Here is a 22,360-nt window from a genome sequence, read left to right on the forward strand (position 1 = left end):
GCTGGCTGGGGTTAAACCATGACCATGATTTATCTCCAGTCTTTTCTTACCCTTTTCATTGCATACTTTTTACTTTAGTTTTCATACAAATATCCCGCTAGAAAGATTCTGCCTAAGCTGCCTTGCATAGTCTTCCAAAACCCTCTTTCTTAATGACAAAAATTAGATAAATAGATTTGGATTATTTTATATCTCTTCCCTACGTTGGTCATTTCCTCACTGATCTGGAAAACAAAACAAAAATCCCCAACCAACCAGCCAAAAAAAAACCCCACAAAAAACCACCACCAACAAACCCCAGTGTTTTTGCAATGAAGTCAAAAGTTGTTTTACCCATCAGCATGCTCACTCTTCCTTCAACTATGGAAGACAGGAGTTTTTTAAAAGAGTAAGAATACCTTTAGTGGATAACAATTAGCATTTTAAACAATCTGAAACTTCAACTCCTTACATGTCTTGATACTGAACCTTTTTCCTCACATGGTTGTAATGGACTCGTATTTTGTCAGAAATTCAAATTATTACACAGCCTCTTCTACTCTAAAGTGGAAAGATGGGGGCAAGGAAGGAGGAAAGAACGGTAAGTTTCTTTTTTGTTTTTCTTTAAGACAATCATGTCACTGTACACGATTTTAGTGGATGCTGGCTGTTCACTTAAATGCACTTTGAGCCAGCAGCTCATCTCCACCAGATTTTTAAAGAAACTGACATATTTAGGGCATGAACTCCAGAGATGCTGAAACGCGAACTCCCATATGAGCCCTTCAGAAATAACTTAGGAGGGTAAAAGAAGGAATAATTGATGGGGAAGCAGAATATTCCACATCAAAAGGGACAGGGATTAAGAACCAGACTTACTGCAAACTGAACACCACTTGAAGAAAGAGGTAACAATGTCCTCAATTTGAGCCACTTCACGTCATGTATTTTTAATTCAAAAATCAGCACGGACATGATTGATACAAGAATGGGGATGATTTAAAATTTCTGTAAACATCCACCGAGTTTACTTTAACCTAAAAAGTGATCTAGACTGCAGTAGCACCTTGTCTTTTATACAGCATTCCGGATGTAGTTCACCATTCTGCAAACACCCCTTTTGTTCATGCTAGTGACTCTTCAGCGGTGCACTGGCTTGGAGTTTCACAGAAATGACACTTAAATTTAGTAAAAGATCCTGTAATGACCTCTGCAGAGAAAATAATCCAGGAATACCACCATTCACTTGGTGGGAAGAACATCTGCTAATATGGATGTTAATTGTACTAGGAAAGATGATAAGCAAACCTTCAATCTTCTTAACGTAGGGGAATATATGCAGTATAAGTTATCAGATTCCTGAAACAGAGTTTTATGCAAGCCAAATGGGACAGCTGATCTGGGTCTTGTATTCAAATTAACCCTTGTGATGCAAAAAAAATCCCAAACTACACATTTTTTGTATTCGCAACCTGGTGAGACACTGAACCCCAGAAATGCTGTTATGTTTGTTCAACAGGCTTCTGCCTTTAAGAAAAAAAAAAAAAAAAACAACAAACCTGCACAGCTCACTCTTGTTTTCAGTTGTCTACCACAGACCAATAAAGTCACACTAATCCCTGCAAGGAGGCTAATGTGAAAGCTGGTTCCCATTCTGTCATCACAGAGAGAAGAAATCTGGTCCATAATTCAGCTGAATAATAATCCCGATAGAAGCAAAACAAAAATAATCAAAAGTTGGATAAAACACTTAAAATGGCTCAACATAGAGACTTTCCTGTGTTTTTTTCTCTAAGCTCTGCGTGTCCAAATTGAGTCTCCAATTCTGGCAGTACCCACGTTCACTCTCAGTGGAACAAGTCCGAAGTTTAATGTTGAGCTGTTGGTCAATTTCTGTTCGTACTAAGCAAGCCAGAGTCAAGTGCATCATGAAACACAGTGTTATGCCTAGATCAATTTCTTCATCATAAACCTGTTGCATACTTGAGCTTTTCAAAAAGATATTTCAAGCTGAATGACACTCGACAAAGGCTTGAGAATTTATTCCTTCTACCACCCCTCCAAAATAACAGCTTCTGGTCTGGTTTCCTTGAAAATTCCTAGAAATACTGACTCAACAGAACTCTGTACAGAAATAATAGGAAACACTAATATGGAAAGTTTATAATGATTTTGTTCCATAAATCAGAGTGCTTAATAATACAGCTGAATTTAGGTTTCCATTCTGTTCAGAAATAGCATTGAGTGTTTTTTGATGTTTAACCACAAACAATACAAATTCACAGGCTTATTCTGCAGTCTTATGATCAGCTGAAAGCAAGAGTTTCTTCTGTTTTTTGTATTATTAACATTTGTCTGAAATGTGTTTATACCTTGTCATTAATACGTGCCATTGACGAGCTCAGCATGTCATTAAAATGACGAAACAGCACGTCCTACATTAATATGGGGTACTTCAGAAAAATGTTTAGCTGCTCTGATTCCTTGCATAAGATGTAACCAGTCCCTGCAAATCTATTTTCTGCTCAACAAAATCCAAGTAGAATGCTACCCCTTACTACCACCTTGCACCCAGGTGAATTACCTACTCTTCTTCCTCCCTAAATACGGGAGGTGTATTTTCTTTTTGTATCCTGAGACCACTGAATACAACTGAGGAAGTTTGTCAGTACAGTAAGACATCCGTATTTCACCATGCAGATGATCTTAACCCTTCAGAAACTCTGCTGAACACCTGGAGATTTCAGTTTATTCCTGTCTGTTGCCCAGGCATCAATCAGTCTTTTGACCCTACGAGTATCAACTCATTAGAATTTACCAAGGCAGTGATCACTTCAGGTGCAAAGAAAACCCATAACGAAGAGATTCAGAATTAAAACCCAGAATACTTTACCACCAATACCTGCTTGTGGATCTTTAATACCATCTCCAGCATTCGTTACTAAATGTTGTTTCTGCCTTTGATAAAATCTTGGTTTGTTCTAAACGTCGCTTCCAAGAACACCAGTAAATATCTACAGACACAAGAGTGTTTAATGTTTCACAAGGTACATCCCTTTATTACTATAATCACAAAAACATGATTTTGTACAGGAATGTTTAAGTGAACATTAATCGATGCAGTTCAATTTGTTTCATAAAGATCAGATAAACGTACTACAGAACACTGTATTGTAAAGAACAAAAATATCAGCTTTCTGGCCTTGCAGTGCACATTTTAGTGCAAGTATTAAGACACAATAGTGTTCAATTCAGCAATGTATTGCAGAACATCATGCCACAGTCCACTTCAAAGAGGGTCGGGACATGCAGCTTGTTAATAAAATGCTGTAGTATATAAAAAAAGCCACATGTTAATTTGTAAAATATATAGTGGTTTATTTGGATGATTTAAAGTGATTTCACTATGGAATTTAGATTTATCCAGGACAAACATCCAGAGTATCTTGTCATTTGGAATATTCGTTTAGGCGATGGCTTTGGCTTCAGGTAGGAATGCCTCCCAGTATTTTATTAGCTTGAAGAGAAAGGAAAAAACACTGTTACATACTGAATGTTGGAAAAGACAACACATACACCTTCCTCCTCAAGGTAAACCCGTCTCCACCAGACAAAGTCAGAACATAGGTGCTTCATACTCTCCATTCACATTACGTTATAATGCAAGAAAAACACAAGTAATAAATACATGAATCTGCTTATAGCAGCAGAGCTGTTGCCACACACTGAACACAATACTACAGAATACAGTTACACATAATTTGTTTGCAAGCTCAGTTTGCTCTTCTTGGGGTTGGAACTAGATGATCTTTAAAGGTCCCTTCCAACCCTAACCATTCTATGATTCTATGATTCTTACTTCTAAGGGTACCACTTCTTTTGTATGGTTTTTTAATTATACAAAACTGGAGGGTTATATTCCCGGAATGAACAAAGAGAAGACTCCAGACACTCTTTTGGGAACAAGGTCTACTCCAAAGACACTAGTAACTGTTTTACTGCTTTACAATATTCGGTAATATTTTATACTTTTTAAAAAGAGCAATAAGCATTTAAGTATTCAAATCCTTCGTTAAGTTAAAGTACGTATTATTTACAGTTTGTAAATGAAAGTATTGCTACAGTTTCACAAGGAGAAGGTAAGACCCTCCACTTGCCTGTATCCCTAAGGGAGCTTCTCCCTTGCTTCCCTGAATATGATCTGTGCAAGGGAGCTGGAAAACTGCAATCACTATGTTATTCTCCAATGCAGTACAGACTGGAAGACTGCTATACGTAAAGCCTGTCTTTTTAACTAACCTAATATGGAACATGTTAAATATTAACTTGTACAAAACTTAAAATATATCTTACCTGCTGCTGTGTTTGCACTAATGACTCTAAGTACTTGATAATAACAGTTTTAAAGTCTTTCACTCGCTCCTTCTGTTAATAAATAAATTATGGCATATTAACCTCAACCAATTTTACTTGAAATGTCAGTATTATCTAAAGTAAAACCATCATTTACTTGGACAAAATTATACGTGCCTCAAATCTTCCCACTTCCTTGCGAATGGTTTTGGAGATCTGTTCAAAATCTTTTTCCCCTTGCTGAACTTTTGTCTCCCACTGGCAAAGGAAAGACATGCAGAGGTAAGACTTTATGTTGTCCACTCAGTTTATCAGTGTCTGAACTTGTTTTAGTGTATTAGTGCTAGTCACTCAAGAGCTGAAAAGGACCTATTTGGGTTTTTGGCATACTTAAAGGAAAGTCTTATGATAACAATTTCAAAGTAACAATTTGTAGAACAGGATGTCGTCAATTAAAACAATGGTGTCTCTGAGGTAATGATATCTGTGGATGAAATTTAAAGATATCTTAGTATTGCTATGAAGGAACATTTAATAAAAGTTTCTTTATAAAAGAAAAGTATCTCCATAGTGTTACCTGCTATTCCCTTCACAAACACTGCTAAAAAATGAGCCTAAACCTGTAAGCTTTCTGTGTTTACCTGTCCGTTCAAGTGTGGAAGAGTCTCAAAATTAAGTTCCCTGTACTTTCCTAATCACAGAAAAGATGATTAAATCTTCATCTCAGCCTATGGTCAAGTATATGATTATCATGTTTACTGGCTTTCCAGCCAGAATGCATGTTGCTGCTTAGGCAAGCCAGAGCACGTGCTTTCTTATTCGGTGGGAACTCTTTTCAGAGAAAGCAGGAGAAAAGTAGAAAATTCAGAGGAAGTGATGTTTCTTCTGGGGTTCTGCAGACTGGGATTGTGACATTCATATAACAACCCCTGCGTCAGGTTATATTTCTCCTTAGTTTATGGGGAAAGGCGTCCAGCTACACAATAAGAGATCACGATCATCTGTTACCTCGTAACTGCTTTTACACACCTACTATACTGTTAAAATTTAATCCAGCTGTACAGATATACTGAGAAAAAAAAGCTACCGGTCTCACAGATAAGACACATGCAGGCTAACAGATATTTAAAATGCAACCGTATCTGTCCATCTCAACACATGAACTGAATCGTGAGAGTCAATGTATCCATTAATACTTATCTTCCTCAGAAAAAGGCAGCAGGGAAGCAACATACTTCAATATAACGTATTCCTGCTAGCAATCCAGTGGAGCTAATTACTCACAAAAGCATTTTGTGGTGCAACATCAAAATACTATTGTGATACGAGATGAACATCATCTGTGTTCCAACAAATATCTCCATATTTATATTTTTATTTTATGTTTATTCAGAGCCCCTTTATTGCCTTTTCAGATATACATTACGAAGCTATGCAACGAGTCACAGCAGGGTGTCCTTCACCAAGAACAGCCTGAAGAGAGTTTTCTAACTGAAACAACACAAAACTCAGCCAAGGAAAAGGTAGATTAGAACTGCCTGTGCCTTTCTACTACAGAAACCAGAGATGCCTGAGTCTTCCCTGAAAGCCTTTTTAGGTCTAACGGGTCCAACATCCCAGTTTCATCATGCCCAAATGCCAGGTCTGTACGAACTGTCAGTGGATAATAGTCAGCCATCTTACAGTTTTTGACAATGAGGAATTTCCCCTTAGTCAGTAAGTTATTTCTATGACTGTTCTTTGGACTTTCACCTGCAAAAAGCAACCGAGTCACAGATGAAGCTCAAGCCGAGTAGGCTTTCACTCTGCAATTTCTCTGCCAGAATTCAACAACTCTGAACACGTATCAGTGGCAGCAGTAACTTTTGATCAGCACAGTCAAACTGGGGGTTTACTAACAACCTTCTCTAATCATCCATAGAGTAGGAAAAATAAACCCTTTGGGAACAACGTAATTAATTCTTTCAATATTGGGACTGAGACAGGATCACTATTTCGTACTACTTCCAATACTCAGGAAGTATTTTCAACAAGGAGTTGTTCACTTGTATTGTGGATGGATGGGTAACATCAAGAGAGGCAACCAGCCAGAATGTGGTCACACAAGAGTGACAGTTCAGATTTCCCAGTAAAGTAAGGCCTTTTTTAAGAAAAAGCCAAGTTAACGAGGAACTTCAACACTGTATGCAAAATGTATTACAGAGGGGCAGAAAGAACAAAGCAGCATGTGGTTCATGACCAATGAGGAAGCCAAACAAAGTAACTGCATAAGACAGCCTGAAATCTGCAATGATGTTCTCCCATTATTTAATGGGAGAATAGTGGCGCATCACTGGAATGCATTAGTATTAAATAATTAAGTTGTCCTACCTCTTCAATTTCCTTAGTGAAGCATGACAGAAAAAGTGTATAAATTATGACACTTCAACATGTTAGATTTGTTTTTACTGAAATTACACCATATATACATACACATATATATATGGGTAGAGATGCTGCATAATTACGCAAAAGATGGAAACAGTTCCCCATCAGTCGCCTCAGCTGGATTTTATCTTTAGAAGCCAAGAGACGCTCCTCTGCCTACCCAAGCAATCTGTTAACAGTTAAAAGCATGATTTAACTTGTCCATGTTCCCCTCCTCCCATCTCCCAGACTCTGTAGAGACAGTATTAACTGCCTTACAGATCTCACAATGAACGAGTAACAGTTGTGCATGTTTAATATTTTAAAAAAATTCTTTTTTAACAATTTCAGTAAATATGAAAAACAGCAAATGAGTAAGTGATTTATAAATAAAAATGGTATAAAGTAGTGCATTAATGCAGAATGAATGAGTTAATGCAGAAAGTCTGACCTCCAAAATAATGTTTGGTAACATTACCTCTTTTATCTCATCTTTAGCTTGCTGCAATTTATCAGGTTTGTTGGCGAGCTGGAGCTTTGCTTCAGCTTCACGTTTTTTTTGTAAAGTGACCTGAGCATCTTGCCACTTCTGCCAGCATTTCATTCGATGATCAAACACACCCTGTGAGGACAGATGAATTTATTCAACAGCTGAAATGGTTAGAGCTATCTAAATTCCTAGCAGGAAAAGGTAAATCTGGATAAAACTGGAACAAGTATACTCAAAGAAGCCTCTCTGTGTCAACCACATGCCTTCTTGTGTTTGACAGCATGCTGGCACAGCTCAATACCTTTCACATTCAAGAAGCCTTTTTGGAGCAGACACCTAAGTGCCCCAAACCATTTTATGTTCCTCATTCCAACAAAACACTGCAAAAACAATCAGTACAAAATGTATTATGCAAATACTACTCTAAATGCAGACTCTCGCAAACATTTCATGCATATGGATTATATGCATATTCTGCAATACATTTTATAGAATCACAGAATGGTTTGGGTTGGAAGGGACCTTAAAGACCATCCAGTTCCACCCCCCCTGCCATGGGCAGGGACACCTTCCACTAGACCAGGTTGCTCCAAGCCTCATCCAGCCTGGCCTTGAACACTTCCAGGGATGGGGCATCCACAGCTTCTCTGGGCAACCTGTCTCAGTGCCTCATCACCCGCTCCCTGAAGAATTTATTCCTGATGTCCAATCTAAATCTACCCATTTTCAATTTAAACCCATTACCCCTTGTTTGTTAGCAATGGACTACAGCAGCAGACTTAAAGTATACATATTAAATAAAAAAATAAAAAAATAATAGAAAAATATACACTAAAAACCGGTGAAGTTGAAAGGTATTTTGGGATAAAATCAGACACCCCTTTCCATGTCAAAGACTCATTTTGCTGTGCAGCATGACTTAACACCAAAATTGATTTTTTATTTTAATGAGTTCTAGATCACCAAAGTTTATTTATTTCTTATTTACAGAAACTATTGGCTATCTACCAGTAAGGCCAAATTATGTTCTCTGAAATTTATGAGCATACTGTAAAAATAAGTAACCTGAAAGAAACAAGTACAGTATGCTTAGACACAGCGGTGTATGGTGTCCCCAGATCCTGTGCACAATTAGCACTGCTCAAAGCGGTGATATTCACCATTTACATTTTATCTGAGTCTCATTAATCCATTCCCATTTTTGATCATCAACATTTTAATCACTGGAATAACTGATCATGAATGCATTCACTTTATTCAGCTAGAACTTCCGGCAAAAACTTACCCACGTTATGACGTGTGCAAACACACACATTCATCTGCCCTAAATATGAGTTGTGGAATGTGACTTTAAACACAAAACACAGTATTTTCCCTATTACTACTCACTTTTACTGCAGCAATGAGACGAATGTAATCCCCAAGTAGTTCTGCGAACACATAGAAATCAGCAAAAGCTTGTTCTTGATGCAATTGATCTATCTTCTCCTCAACCTCTGCAAGCTGAGACAAAGCTCTAGAGAGAGCGGTGTGGTCCTCGGAGTTACCTAACATGGCAGCGCTTTTAGCAAACGCAGCTGTGTTGGCTGAAAGCTCTGAAACACAGGAGTGATGTTCAGTACATGTGAGGTAATTTGTGGTATTACTCTGCAGCACAGATCACGAGAGCAGAGACCTTTGCCCTGTTTCAACCCCAACTTCGCCCACTGAAAAATATAAGCAGTATCTCCTAAAGCTCAAGATAAAACAGATCAGGAGAACAGAATGAAACCACATTTAGGAGAAAAACTCCTGCACAAAAAACCTCTCCATCAGCAAGTGTTTTGCTGAGCCTGTTAAAGTCACACCTACTGTGTCTAGCAAAAGACATGGAAAAAACTGTCACGTCGATATTATCCAACTGCCTAGTTCAGAAAAAATGTAAGCCAACGAAACAAAAGCCAAATCACCTAAAGAGCAAGTTCAAACCAGTTTTAACAGGTCTATAGCACAGTTGTTCCATGCAGTTAGGAGTAGAACAAATCCCAACTGTTTCACAAAACCACCACCCCCATGAGCGGAATTTATTTCTGTTGGACTGTTTCACTGACTAAAATACTGTTAACTGTCCATACTGTGATGTACTGCCACATTTTGACATGCCTTAAAAGAAAAAAAACCCACACCCCAACTGAAAACCCACCTACCAGCAAGGCTGGCATCTATGAAGGTACAGGTTTGAGTTTATTTATTAACAAATCCTACGGTAATTGTCTCATCAAATCCCATGTAAGTCACCCTGTACAAAGTTAAGTCCTATGAAGACCTTTGAACAAATGTTTAATCCAAATTATTTCAGGATTAGAAGTGCAGGTTTGTTTGCAACTCTGCTGCTTCTGCAGAATCCTAAGAACAACGGAAATGTTCGTAGAAGCAAAATGTCTTCAGATATTTAAAACTCACAATTTAAACACAGATACTAACAACAAAAACAACAACAAGCAACAAAACACCCCACAAATAAAAAAAACCCAATCCAAAACAAAAATCATGCACAACAAAAGAAACCCACAAAAATCCCAACCAACCAAACCCAAACCAAAAATACTCTTTTAGTCTTCAGGACATCTGGCCAAATATTTTTTTTATACAGACAGCAGCTCCTGACAGAGTTATGAGAAAGCAACTTAGGACATTTTCATGTGCTTTTGAAAGTGTAGAGTTGAAAGGTGACTCCATATATTAACATAATACATTAGTGTCAGAGGCATATTAATGGTCAGAGGCATATTAATGGTCTTCCTTGAACTAAAAATCAAAGTTTTAGTGTTTGGTGTTTTGGAAAGCTATCTTTGACAAAACAGCAGCACAGGTGATAAAAATATAAACTCAAAGTCTTTGCTTCCCTCTAAAAAAAGTAAACCAAAAGCTGATATTCTGACACTACTTATCTTTCCAGAAAATTCTACCTTAACAGTAGCTTGATGAGGTATCATTATGTGGACCAAATTAAGAACAGTAAATTCCTCCTTAAGAGCTTAAACTCAGTTAGCAGAGAAATACTGAACCAAAGGATGTTTAAAGGGTTGAATGCATCCATTATTTGTTAAGAAGGAAATGACTCTTGCCATGAGACCTAGAAATGCATTTACAGACATCCACTGTAGCAGAATCACCTGCTAGTTACGGCATTGAATCTCTGCAAGGAAAAAAATTATGCTAAATCAACACAGTAAATTTAGGAATGATAACTATCTGGTTAAAATTAAGATTAAAATAGGTATACAAAAATGCTAGAGCAGTTTCAACTAAAAGGTACAACCTTTTTGTTAAAGTATAGCATTTAACTTTATTAATCAGTTAAGAGCTCTGACATACTAAGCTCTTGCTTCATCACCATGTCCTAAAGTTCTAATCACTTCAGTTTAGGCAGCCATACAAAACCGAAGTTACCTTTTCTGTGGCAGACTAATGCTTCGACACTGGCATGAAGTTTCCTAAGCTGCTGATCCAGATTCTCAAATTGCTGCTGTTTTTCTTCAAACCACTGACAAAAGATGAAAGAGTCAAGCATTACAAATTAGATTACAAACAACATTTCTGGCTTTAAAGAAGCAAATTATTCACGTACTGCCAGGGTGGTCAACTGATACAGCTAAGAATTCAAGCCAATAAGCAAATTAATAACCCATTTTCTACTTCCACAGCTTTAAAATGCAATTGTTGAGGCTCATTAATTCGTCTCATTATTCAAGCCGAAAAATCAGCTCTTACTGCATCCGATTCATTCATCTTGATTGTCATTTTGTTGACAGCGTCGGCAGCCTTGTTCACCATCCTCAATATTCCTGCTCCACTCAGAGCCTGGGTGTTAACCGCTCTCGGCAGCTGGAATTGAATGACAAATAAGGGCAAACAGACTGGTTAAAAGGATGGAGGTTTAACTGGGCACAAGGGGGAAAGAAAAGGATATAGTGTTTTCTTTACTCCTATGTGTTTCAATATAGTGGAATCTAATTTCTTAGATTTACTACTTTTACATTCTCAAGAGGAAAACTTAAAAATATAGACTATTTACTTTTCTTCTACATCTTTACATTTAAATGGAACAAACAACCCACTTGTCCAAAGTTGTTATGAACTAGCCAAAGGTCCTAACTAGCCACCTATACCCTACAGAGAACAATCTGCCACTACAGGAACAGAAAAGCTTAGACGAAAGAAATTCTGTAAAACATTTAATTGTAATGCAAGATGTGCACTGTGTGCTGATTAAAAAGGGTGATGTCCTTCTGCTTTTCAATACAGGCCAGATTTCAAAACCTGCCTCATTATCAAGGTAACAGTCGATTTGCTTATGTACTTAGAAATCCTCAGGGGTATGTTATCAAACTTTAAATTTAGTTTATATTATTATTCAGGCTAGTCTGAATATGCCATACAAGGTGTCCCCTATGTCAGACCATTTACCCTTCATGTGCTGTTTTGTCTGTCAGCAGCGCTGACAAATCCACACTGTAAGTTATCTATCAATGATGCTTTTGTCAGTAGTGAGGTCTCTGTGACTTATTAGTCTAACGAAGATATTGACACTGGCCAAAACACAGTTCAGTATTACAGTGAATCCACTATGCACGTTTATAAAGAGATATTATGTATCTTTAACGATGTATTTAATATTATGAAAGGTGCCAGACGGACACTATGGGTGACAAGTCATCTATTCAGAAAACATCTAGCTTGGCCAGCAGCACTGCTAGAGTTTTCACATTATCCTACAAATACATCTCCAAATGGACTCCTAGAGGCAAGAGAGCTGCTTCCAAGCTAGTTTAATTCTTGATCTTGCTTAACAATCAGCAACATCAATTATGGATTTTCACCATTTATGACAAGCTGCACTCAAAACTGGACAGACCCAACTTGCTTGAGAACCCACTGAGCTTTTGGTCACTACTAAGTTTCAGCAGCAGCAGAGACACACTATTACCTAAGTAGCCTCTTCCATTCTGTCCCATGAAGGGTACAGTCCAATGTGATTTCATAGGAATTTAGGGGATTAGGTCTCAATACAAAGAGAATATACTGCTTGGAGGTTACCGTATCTAGAAACAAACAGGAGAACTTAAAAGAACTTAAATACCTCAGAACTTTCCAAGAACTGTCTTAAATCTGGATCTTGTAACAAGGTTGGATGTTTTACTGTTCGTTGTAGATACCTATGATTTTAAAAATCGAAATATTAGACAACAAAACAGATTTAATGTGCCTGACAGCATTGAAAAGTGTCCTTCAGCTAAAGAATGGGCACAATGCGGGACACAACTTCCCTCATTAATGGGGCTTGAACACTAAGTCACCTCTAAAGGGTCATAGTTGTTCACTCCTCATGCCTCTTCAATCCTTTGCCTCTCTGCTGACTCTTCAAACCGTATTTATGCATTCTGTCACCTTCCTCCAACACACACTCTGGCAAGTCCTACACTGTTACACGATAGGAGCACTGACTGTTGAAACATTCACTGAAGCCTTACTCCAGTAAGGCTGCCACAAAACCTGGACTTTCTGACTGAAATAATACAACCCCATGCACTCCATACCACGGCGTAACACACCAAAGGTGCAGGCAGTGGCTCCAAACATAGTTTGTTTACACAGAAACTCCTTAAGGTGAGACCTGCCGTAAGTTCATGTTGCATAGTGGTACAATGTTAGAATTCGTTATTTTCAACAGCTGAGCGAAGTCCTCCTCCTCCAATAACAGCCAATTCACGCCAGAAAAAAAATGAGCTTGTTTAAACATTCTTGTACAGTGCAGTGGACAGGCTTTTTCTTACAGATAATTCCGTCTGACTTATTTTAGAATGAAAGGAAATCTTGGAGAAGCGAGCAGATTATGTTTCTAGGTATGAACTACTTACTTGCTGGCTAGATTAAAGCCTTCAACCCATATTAGTTCTAAAGGACTCATCCACCCCCCCCAAAAAAAGGCATTTTTTGGTGTGCCTGCTTAGATCTAAAAACTGTTGATTGAACAAACATGGGTTGAAGAGAGAAATTTCAACGATATTCTTCCACTAAACACTGCTGCACATTTGCCTTCCACTAAACACTGCTGCAAGTTTGTCTTAGCTGATTTTAAGATTACATATTAATGGAAATTATGATATTTACATGAATGCTGTACAGAATTCTAGTACCTCAAAAGGCCATGGGAATATAAGAAAGTATGTGATATTGCCAATTAAGATGCAGTGACAGAATACTGCCAACAGCACACACTACTTTTTTCAAAGCTTTAGTTTTGCTCAAGCCTCAGCTGTGAATTACCAGAACAACCCTGTTACATCCACAGATTGCTTACAAACTGTCCTAGAAAGTGATGTAGGTTGGGACTTTTAACTGAAAGTCTGAATATACTGACATTGTAAATGCAATGTATTCTTTCCATCCTCCTTTAGCTATGGCCAACAGAACCTTATTTTTCTTCCTAAAGAAGCTAAGGGTTGCAGCAAATCTGTTTTATACATTAGATCGCTTGACTTTCCTTCCTTGCTCTATACTCAGTAGCCAGCACAAGTCAAAATTAATGTGGCAAGCAGCCAAAGCGATTTTTCTTTAGAAGTCTGCTGCTAGAGAACAGCCTTTACTCTGAGGGAGACTTCTAACATTTTTCCTGGAGACAATTGGCAACATGCTTGAGGACATGTGGCAGGCAGACTTGTAGTATGTAAGTTCACTATTCTAGGACATAAATTTTAGCCAACTTCACTAACAAGGTACACTGCTTTCCTGCCCCCTTTCCCCATAGTTCTCGGTTCAAAAAGGAGCACGCTGAAGCAGAATTTCTTTGGTCTGACTTTCTGGAGAATGTTAATATGTTTTCTTCAGGTTTAGGCAAGAGGAACAGAACCACTGCCTCTAAGTATCACTTGAGCACCTCGGTAGGTGGGTAATTTTTGATTCTGAAAGGAAAAGACACCTGAAGTTAGCACACCGAAAAAGTTGCTCCTTGCCAGGCAAGATATTCATAGTCTTTCTGAAAAAAAAAACAAATGGCATATACTGTGAGACCTTCCCAACACTGTCAAAATTTCTGAGGAGTCCCTTCCCTAGTATGGGAGGAGTGCTCAGTATCCACTAGAATACTCCTTCGACAAGTAATGAAACAGTAGGACTTAACGCATGCACACAAGCTTGTGAATTAAGCTTTATCTAGGCCTGTTTCTGCTGTGCCAGTAGCCAACCAAGAGGGAAACCAGTCATCTGTTACAGAGAGAGACCTAAAGTTCTGCGGAAGTTTCTGTTCAGCTTTCTAAACCCAGTTACTCTAATCCCAGCTGTTATTCCAAGGCCTCGTATCTCAGAGCACCAGTCCTTTAGCAACAGACCTGTGTAACCAGAACGTGTTTCGCAGTTCCGCCCCAAGTAGCAGAAAAATTTCAGTAACTTTTGGGGACAATTTTAAGTGGCTAATGTTAAGCTATATGCCAGTTTTCAGTAATGTATAACTAAGAACAGCTTATCAGTATCTTAGGTTCGGTGTCACTTCAGATGTTCTTCTTTTACTTAGGAAATGGAAAGACATTAGCAATGGGATTCTGAAGAGGTATTTTTTTGTTTAAGATTGATGCTGCAAGTCTGTAAGTTCATACATTATCTGTTACATAGGTCTCTCAACCTAAAACCTTTGACTTTCATGAATTTTCTAGTTTAACTGAAATTGTTGTATGGTGTTTTGTTCTCGTATGATGCAACTGCATCACAGCAATGGGCATATTATAAAATCCTCCCAAAATTAAGGGTGTGTACTTGTGGCAGTTCTACTATTTACTTTCTAAAAGCTTTACTAACCAAGTCAACAGGGGCAAATGGTGCAGTCTATCAGCGTTAGTGCCCTTCCACAGCCAGGATAATTGAACAGGATTAGCTGTATACCAGTCCCGGGTGTCAGATCCAGTATCTCTTATGCCAGAGTTCAGCTAGTCACCATCAACGTACACTGTGCCATCAGAAAGCGTAACTTTCAAGTGAATGAAGAGCTCCTCCACCCACCCCCTGCACAACTGTCGATTTTCTATGGAACAGATGTACTGCTGAAATGCCTTAATTCCTTAAGCCCAAAATACCTAAGTAAGCTAACAAAGAAAGTTTCACTTAGTGACTCTCTGAAATCTTAATTTTAAGCACCAACCAGTTTGAGAAGACTTAGCTATAACCTGCTCTATAAGTAAGGTTACAGTCCCCATTATTAATGGGAATTATTCCATTTCTACACAAAAATTTGGCAGCTGCAAACAGCCTCCGGAATCCATCGAAGTCCAGATGGCCCACATGCAAACTAAAGCCCGTGTAGTATGTTACAAGTCATTCTGAGGCCAAACAAGTTTTAGATACATACATTACCTTTCTAGAGCTGCTCTTCTTTTCTCTACAAATTCAGTAGATGAAGAATCTTCCTTGCCTACTTTAACCTTGGTCATGCCTTGGAAGAAAATGGGATCATATTGATTTTATTTTATCTTATCATAAATCATTAACAAAACTGATGTGATTAGAAGATAAAGCTCACCTAAGTTTATGTATTTAAGTCAAATTACAATGAAAAACACTACATAGGAACAGAAAAAACATAATACTACATGCTGCATGTTTCTGTGGAAGCAGCTTTGAAATATGAAATTTCCTATAATATATTAATTGTGACTAAATGCTATAAAAAATTAGTTGAATTTGCATTTATGAAGACAATCTCAATGAAGATCTGAGTCTTACTAGACACTCACGTTCAGAAGAAGAAAGCAGTTACCCAAAAAAAGCAGAAGTTATAAGCCTATTAATTGGTAAGCTTATGACCAATATTTTAATCTTTTTAAGTTCTAAAACTAGGAAATTTTAGTCACCTAAGGCAAAATAACCAGCTCTGAAAATTCGGAAGCATGTGAACAACTACAAACTGAATGGAGAACAAAGTTAGCAGAATGAAATGTATGCAGATTTACATCACTTCCTCTGCTCAAGTCAAGAGTGGCCAAAAAACTGTGATAGGGAGACAGAGTTATTGAGTGAGAAATACATTTTACCTCAGCAACAAGAAAACTAAAACTGTCAGACTGAGGTCAGTATTTTTCATGCTAAAGACAAAATCAGCGTTTAGGAACCTGAGTCCTATCAAAACCACCATGAAACAATCAACATTAACAATTATTCTTACTTCCGAAAGCACAGGAGAGGTAGGTTATGAACCAGTCCGAGGATCTTACCTCTACCTGTAGCGTATTCCTGCTCTGTTAGTTCTGTGCTTCTCCACCTAAGAGTTCTAAGCCTGAGATTCTGAATATATACTCTGTGACCTGCCAGGTCAACAGTTCCCAAAGTGGTTCCTCACCCGATCTCCCTTCTGGCTTTAGGAGTTTCACACAGTAACCCACGGAGGGGACAAACCGCATCCTTACAGGAACAAGGAGGGACCCTTAACCTCTCAGTGAAGCCTTAGTTTTTCCCTTCTCTGTAATATGATGAAAATAAATCCGATCGGCATTTTTTCAAAGGTATACTACACAGCGTAACGTAACGGTAAATCCACAAATTTATCTGTAAAACTGAGTATGTCTTTAAGTACACTGATTCAAACAAGTATTCAAGTATTCAAACAAGGGTGAGGTAATTCAGGTGCCTCATGTTTTTTTGCATTGGAGAAATACTACTCATTAATATTTCACTGCAGAAGGCATGAAATGCAGCAGTTTAAGAAAAAAGATACTTCACATTTGATAGCAACAGATGCTCACGGGGAAAAAAATGAGTATCTAATCAAATGACTAATATTAGGGATTCCCAAACTGTGATATTGACAGTTATTTCTAAATAGCATGTCAGGTTTCTTTCTCTGCTAATGAAAGACTATTTAATTCAAGTGTAAAGGCGTTTTCTGTAGCTCAAGAACTCTAATCCTTCACAGTAAAGGATCCATGACTTAATAGATTATTTTCTAACTCACCACTGACTCAGTTTTATCCTGTTGTTACGCCGTCAGTAATTGACCACTTGAATTTGTGGGTAAGGCCTGAAATGCCAGCACCTCCTACCCATCATCAAAATAAAGTTGGAGCTTAAAACTCCAGGTGTTATCAACAGCTTAACACTGTGTAACACTGAATGTGTGGTATTTCATGCTAAGGCTTTAAAAATAAACACGTGATGTAAACACAGTATTGCAGCTCTTTTGCCAGATCTCTGTTTTAAGATGCCTCCTTTTAAATCAGCCTAGAATCCCTTTTTTCCTCCAGAATCAGAAATGTATAAACTATGTATTTTTAGACATAACTAAATGCCACCTGTGCACTTAAGTTGAAATTACAGCACAAGATTTGTGCTCTTTGGAAAGTGTCCTACAGAGTCTGTGAGCCTTCCCAACTTATCTGTAGCTTAACAAAGTCTCTATATGAGGATCTGAGTGACAGCCAGTACCTGCTTACACTGCAGTAGGTCCCAGCATTTTACACACTTTCAAGTGTATCAATATTTATGCTGGTTTTGTTCAAGCGGCACCTCAAATCCAGTCCAAGCTAAGCCTTACAGACGACTGCGATCCAAGTACTGTATTTCCATGTAATTGCAAGCTGTCATAAATGTAGTATCATCCAAAGGACATGACTACAATCCTCATTCCATCTTTATAGGTACTGTTAACATTTTTAATTAAACTTAGTTATATCACCATTACTTCCAAGAACTACCACAAATTCAGATCAAATTTTCAATCTTACAGATTGAAAAATGCAGTGCTTTTCCACAGAATTAAAAGCATGGATTTCTGAAGCTTTTTGCTGCCTACATCTGCTCAGTCTGTTTATTCCTTCCTGCATGAAAAGTTGCTGCTCTGATTCGTTTCACAGACTACTGAAAAAAAAAAGGCCTGGCATTCCCTAGATATCAAACAGCATTCTAGAGTCCAATGACTTATTTCTATGGTAAGCAAAAAGACTTCACCAGGTTTTACCACCCTAAACGTTTAGTTATTTTCAAAGAACCTCTACCACTTCAATGCATCAGACATGCTTTGTCGTTCATGGAGAAATGATCTGATCCTTCAAAGCATTCATGAAGACTATCATCACTCAAAAGTGTTTTCTGAATTAGAACTCTGATGAATTAACTAGAGGTTTCAGCATTCTCCATGACCAAAAGGAACAGCCTGAAGCATTAGGGAGGTGGAGTACGTACGAAGCTCTGCATATTGCAGGGAACTGATAACAGCACAAGTTAAAAATAAACTCTCATTTAACATCTTTGTTTTGATAGACTAATCAGCTCTTGAAAGGCAACAGGGAAAAGAATGATAGCTAAGAAACAGAAGGCTAAGTACTAAGACAAATGTCTTTTATTATCAGCACTGGTCTGAGTTAGGAAGAGGACAGTACAAATCTTCCCATTTAACCTGAACTTTTTTAAAATACAGAACATGAAAAAATTTAATAATTTGGACCACCTAATAAGCAGTGAATAATGCTTGTGCAGTACAGTGTTTATTTTACAAGCCCAACAGGTATTAAATTCTTTTCAATGATGTGCTTAAATTCAACCTCACAGGCGCTACACTTACCTACAATACTTTTTTCTGGAGCTGGAGGCACAATGTAACCAATGTGCATGTACTTTGTTGCTAATTTGCTGTGCAAGCCAAGAAAATCACTGAATCTTCTTTTAACAGAGAATTCGTTTTTGTGGAACATGGAAAGTGATGTCTTGGGGGAAAAAAAAACAAACACAAACCATCACAGTTACAAAATAATGATCCATCTAATCAGCTATGACACAACGTTATCTGCAAATATTTGTTGCACTAGTTACCTTTGTTGTTACTCTGTATGCCATGTAAGCATTCATGCCATCTCCTGTAAGACAATTAAGATACTTATCCTCAGGCAAGTTATTTTAATCCCTCCACACACCTTTTGTTATAAAATATATATTAAATATCTTTCCATTTAGATATTAAAAACTGCCAAAGGTAACTGAGTAAGAAATCATTCTAAAATCTCAGAATAGTCTTCAAGGGATAAGACAGTCTACCATCTCACTTACAGTGCTCAAGGAACTTACCAACTTTCTCTGGATCTGATACGTTGATTTCTATATCAAACAAATCTCCATTTGCTTCCTCTTCAATCTAGGAAAAAGGCATGACACATATAATGAGGTACTGCGCATTCGTGTTATGTCTGATCACAAGGATAAGGGTATAGAGGAAGGAGGCAGAAAAGTCAGTAGGTCTGTATAAAAAGAACCTCTTCCAGACCCACCAACTAATGTTAAGTGAATACAATTTCCGACACTGACTGTGACTGCCATAAAGTTCATGTGGGACGTGGCAGTGTCAGGTTTACAGACAGACTATGATCTTAAAGGTCTTTTCCAACCTAAATGGTTCTATGACCCTATGATTTTAGTTTTAAGCCTTCCTGCAAAAGCTTTTAGTATGGCAGCCTTTTCTCAGGACTTGTAGGCCTCAAAATTTTTAGTTAATATTTATCTTAGGAGTATGCTTACTATATCTCCTACAATGCCAGCAGATACTGTAGTTTAAACCAGTTTCATTTGTGATGTTCCTATATGCCTCTAATCGAAGGACAGATACTCTTTTTTATTAATGGTATCTGTAGCAGAAGAGGGAAAGGGAAAATTAACAGAGAATTTTCTGACCCTTGCCTGAGCTCTAATCATGAAGAATTCCATAGTATTTCATATAATATATTTAAGTTTGATGAAACCAGAAATCTTAAGAAGCACCATGGCAGAAGGAATGGTGTACAAGGGCTGAAGGGGGGAAAACCAGAATAAAATGGCATCTTGTGGTATCTGAGGCAGCAGCAGCCATCAGAGTCGCTGTTTGTAAACTCATTTAGCAGAGGCCCTGTCTAGTAAGAGAACACACCATTCAGCAGTGCCCAGAACAGAAGGCCAGATGTAGATAACAACATTAAAACTTCCATTAGCCTCCGCTGTTAGCATGCAGGATAATGCTAAAAACAGCTTCCCTCATTTCCCCATTAACAACAGCTTCAGAAGTCTGAGCTGACGCCTGTAACACGCTAGTAAGAGCTACTATACATCATCTCTCCTGTATTAAGCTCATGGCTTGCTCCTACGTAACACTCTACAATATCTATTCTGAAGGTATGGAACCTCTTACTCCTCACACTACAGATCTTCAATATAATCACCTAAGTAATGAATTCTTACAGTATTTTCATGAGTCACATTCTCACTAAACTTTATATGCAAAATAAATAGAACAGGTTTTCTTTTACATACTTCCCCTTAGCAAAGGATGATCCCGTGAGTTGCCATTTGGAACTATCATTTTAAAAGAAGAAAAAACAAACAAGACATTTCCATAACTTAGAAGTTTACTGCATACCTCTTCTCTGGATCTATCAAATATCACAGGGGCCGTCACGCTTTTTGATTCCACTCTGGGAGCTACTAATGTAGTAGGTGTTACAGGAGTGATTGCAGGAGTAGGTTCTGGTGAAAGTATTGGATCCCTCTCTGGGCTGTCCAAAGACACTTCTTCTGTTGCTTCTAGATAAACATTTTGAGTCAGCAAAGTAGTTTTTGTGCAACAGAGATGCAAATTCATCACAAAAATAACCAAAGCACACTAAATAATGATGATATACAAGTTCAATATGATAATCTGTAAATAGCATCCATTTTTGTTGGATAATTTCATTACATAACTAAAACCAGATATGACATTTGAGCTTCTTGTGCACAATGGGTTAAAGTAAGATTAATATTGCAAATTTTTTTTAACATACTCTTAGGTAAAGGATCTTTTCAAGTGGTAAGTCATTTATTTCTGCATGAGATGTTGTGAAAATTAATGACATTTTACTAAACAAGAAGCTCTTTTTCAGCACCTTTACCGATTTTAGTTCTTGCACTGTGAACAACTTCCAGCTGATTTAGCCATACAGGCTGATAACTTTGCACATCAAGCCATGTGTTAACTGAAGTTACACAACCATAAGATGCCCCACCCCTGACAAAAGCCCAGAACCTATAAAATAGAAATACTAGCAGGTGAGACATCCTGACTGGGAGAAAAACTATCTTCAGTCTCTCTCTACCTTCAGCTTCGTTGGAGCTTAAAACAGCCCACCAGAAACCAAATACTTTCTTCAGACTGTAGACAATTCATCTGTCTTTGAAGAGGATGTAAATCGCTGCTTTACAAATCCCGTACGCTTTCCACAACTAACTGGTTTTGACCACTGGAAAACCACACACTTCCTGGGTATAAAGAAGTTCCTGTTCTAGTTCACTGCTGTGGTTCTCGCTAGATGTGCATTTTAAAGAATTCTAGTTCCTTAAAAAATAGCATTGACCACAGAACAGTCACTTGATACCAAAATTGACTTCTTAACTGATGACCTGCTGTGGCAAGTACCTTACCAAGCAGGTAAAAAGGCACTACTACAGATCCACTCCGACTTACACAAAGTTACCAAAATGCTGACTATTCAATTTGGAAAAGACCTGCTGTGCTTGCAAGTGCTATGTATATGAACCACTGAATTTTGAAAAGAAAATATGCCATCTTTTTTCTGAACTGTTTAATAGCTGGTGAATATAATGAATATAACTATTCCTAAAAGTTCAGGAAGGACAAGAGGAGTTTTAAAGATCAGATCTACTTTAAAATTTGTGAAATACTTATAGTGCATAAAAAAGCTCCTCATTTTCATCCAGCGTTTGTTGTTGGCCTCTCCAGAACAGCCTGTAATCTACTAGCAACATAAAAACAGAACTGGAAATACCATCCAATGAACCTTATATTTTATTACTGCAAACAGTAATATCATGATCTTTTATAATCAATATACCAAAACCCCTCAGCTTTATCCCTGCTGCCACTTAGAGCTACTCTGTTAATCAATTCTGTTTCCCATTCTTCTGTAACACTTCTTTTGCCAGTCCTAGATGTTACTCATAAATGAACAAAAACACACTTTATTTCATGGATGAAAATGACTGTACGCCTACATTTTGTTTGATACGGAAGCTCAAAATGAATTGAAAGAGAAACTTCAAGGTCACTATGCCTTAATCTGGTTTGAAGCAGATCATAGAATCATAGAATCA

General features: G+C 37.8%; 1 protein-coding gene across 1 annotated transcript; it reads right to left on the reverse strand.

Moving 5' to 3' along the window:
• Positions 1 to 3,018: 3,018 nt before the first annotated feature.
• Positions 3,019 to 20,873, reverse strand: SNX2 (sorting nexin 2; the record flags this gene model as incomplete). The annotated part of the gene is made up of 14 exons (XM_010149156.1): positions 3,019 to 3,496; positions 4,333 to 4,404; positions 4,510 to 4,590; positions 6,703 to 6,714; positions 7,217 to 7,360; positions 8,618 to 8,823; positions 10,661 to 10,754; positions 10,982 to 11,095; positions 12,351 to 12,426; positions 15,614 to 15,692; positions 18,813 to 18,954; positions 19,061 to 19,104; positions 19,313 to 19,379; positions 20,631 to 20,873. Coding segments are annotated over 14 exons (1,425 nt in total), but the record flags the coding sequence as incomplete, so codon positions are not given.
• Between the last annotated feature and the right edge of the window lie 1,487 nt (positions 20,874 to 22,360).

This window comes from Eurypyga helias, unplaced genomic scaffold, assembly GCF_000690775.1.
Source record: "Eurypyga helias isolate BGI_N326 unplaced genomic scaffold, ASM69077v1 Scaffold46083, whole genome shotgun sequence".
Taxonomy (NCBI): Eukaryota; Metazoa; Chordata; class Aves; order Eurypygiformes; family Eurypygidae; genus Eurypyga; species Eurypyga helias.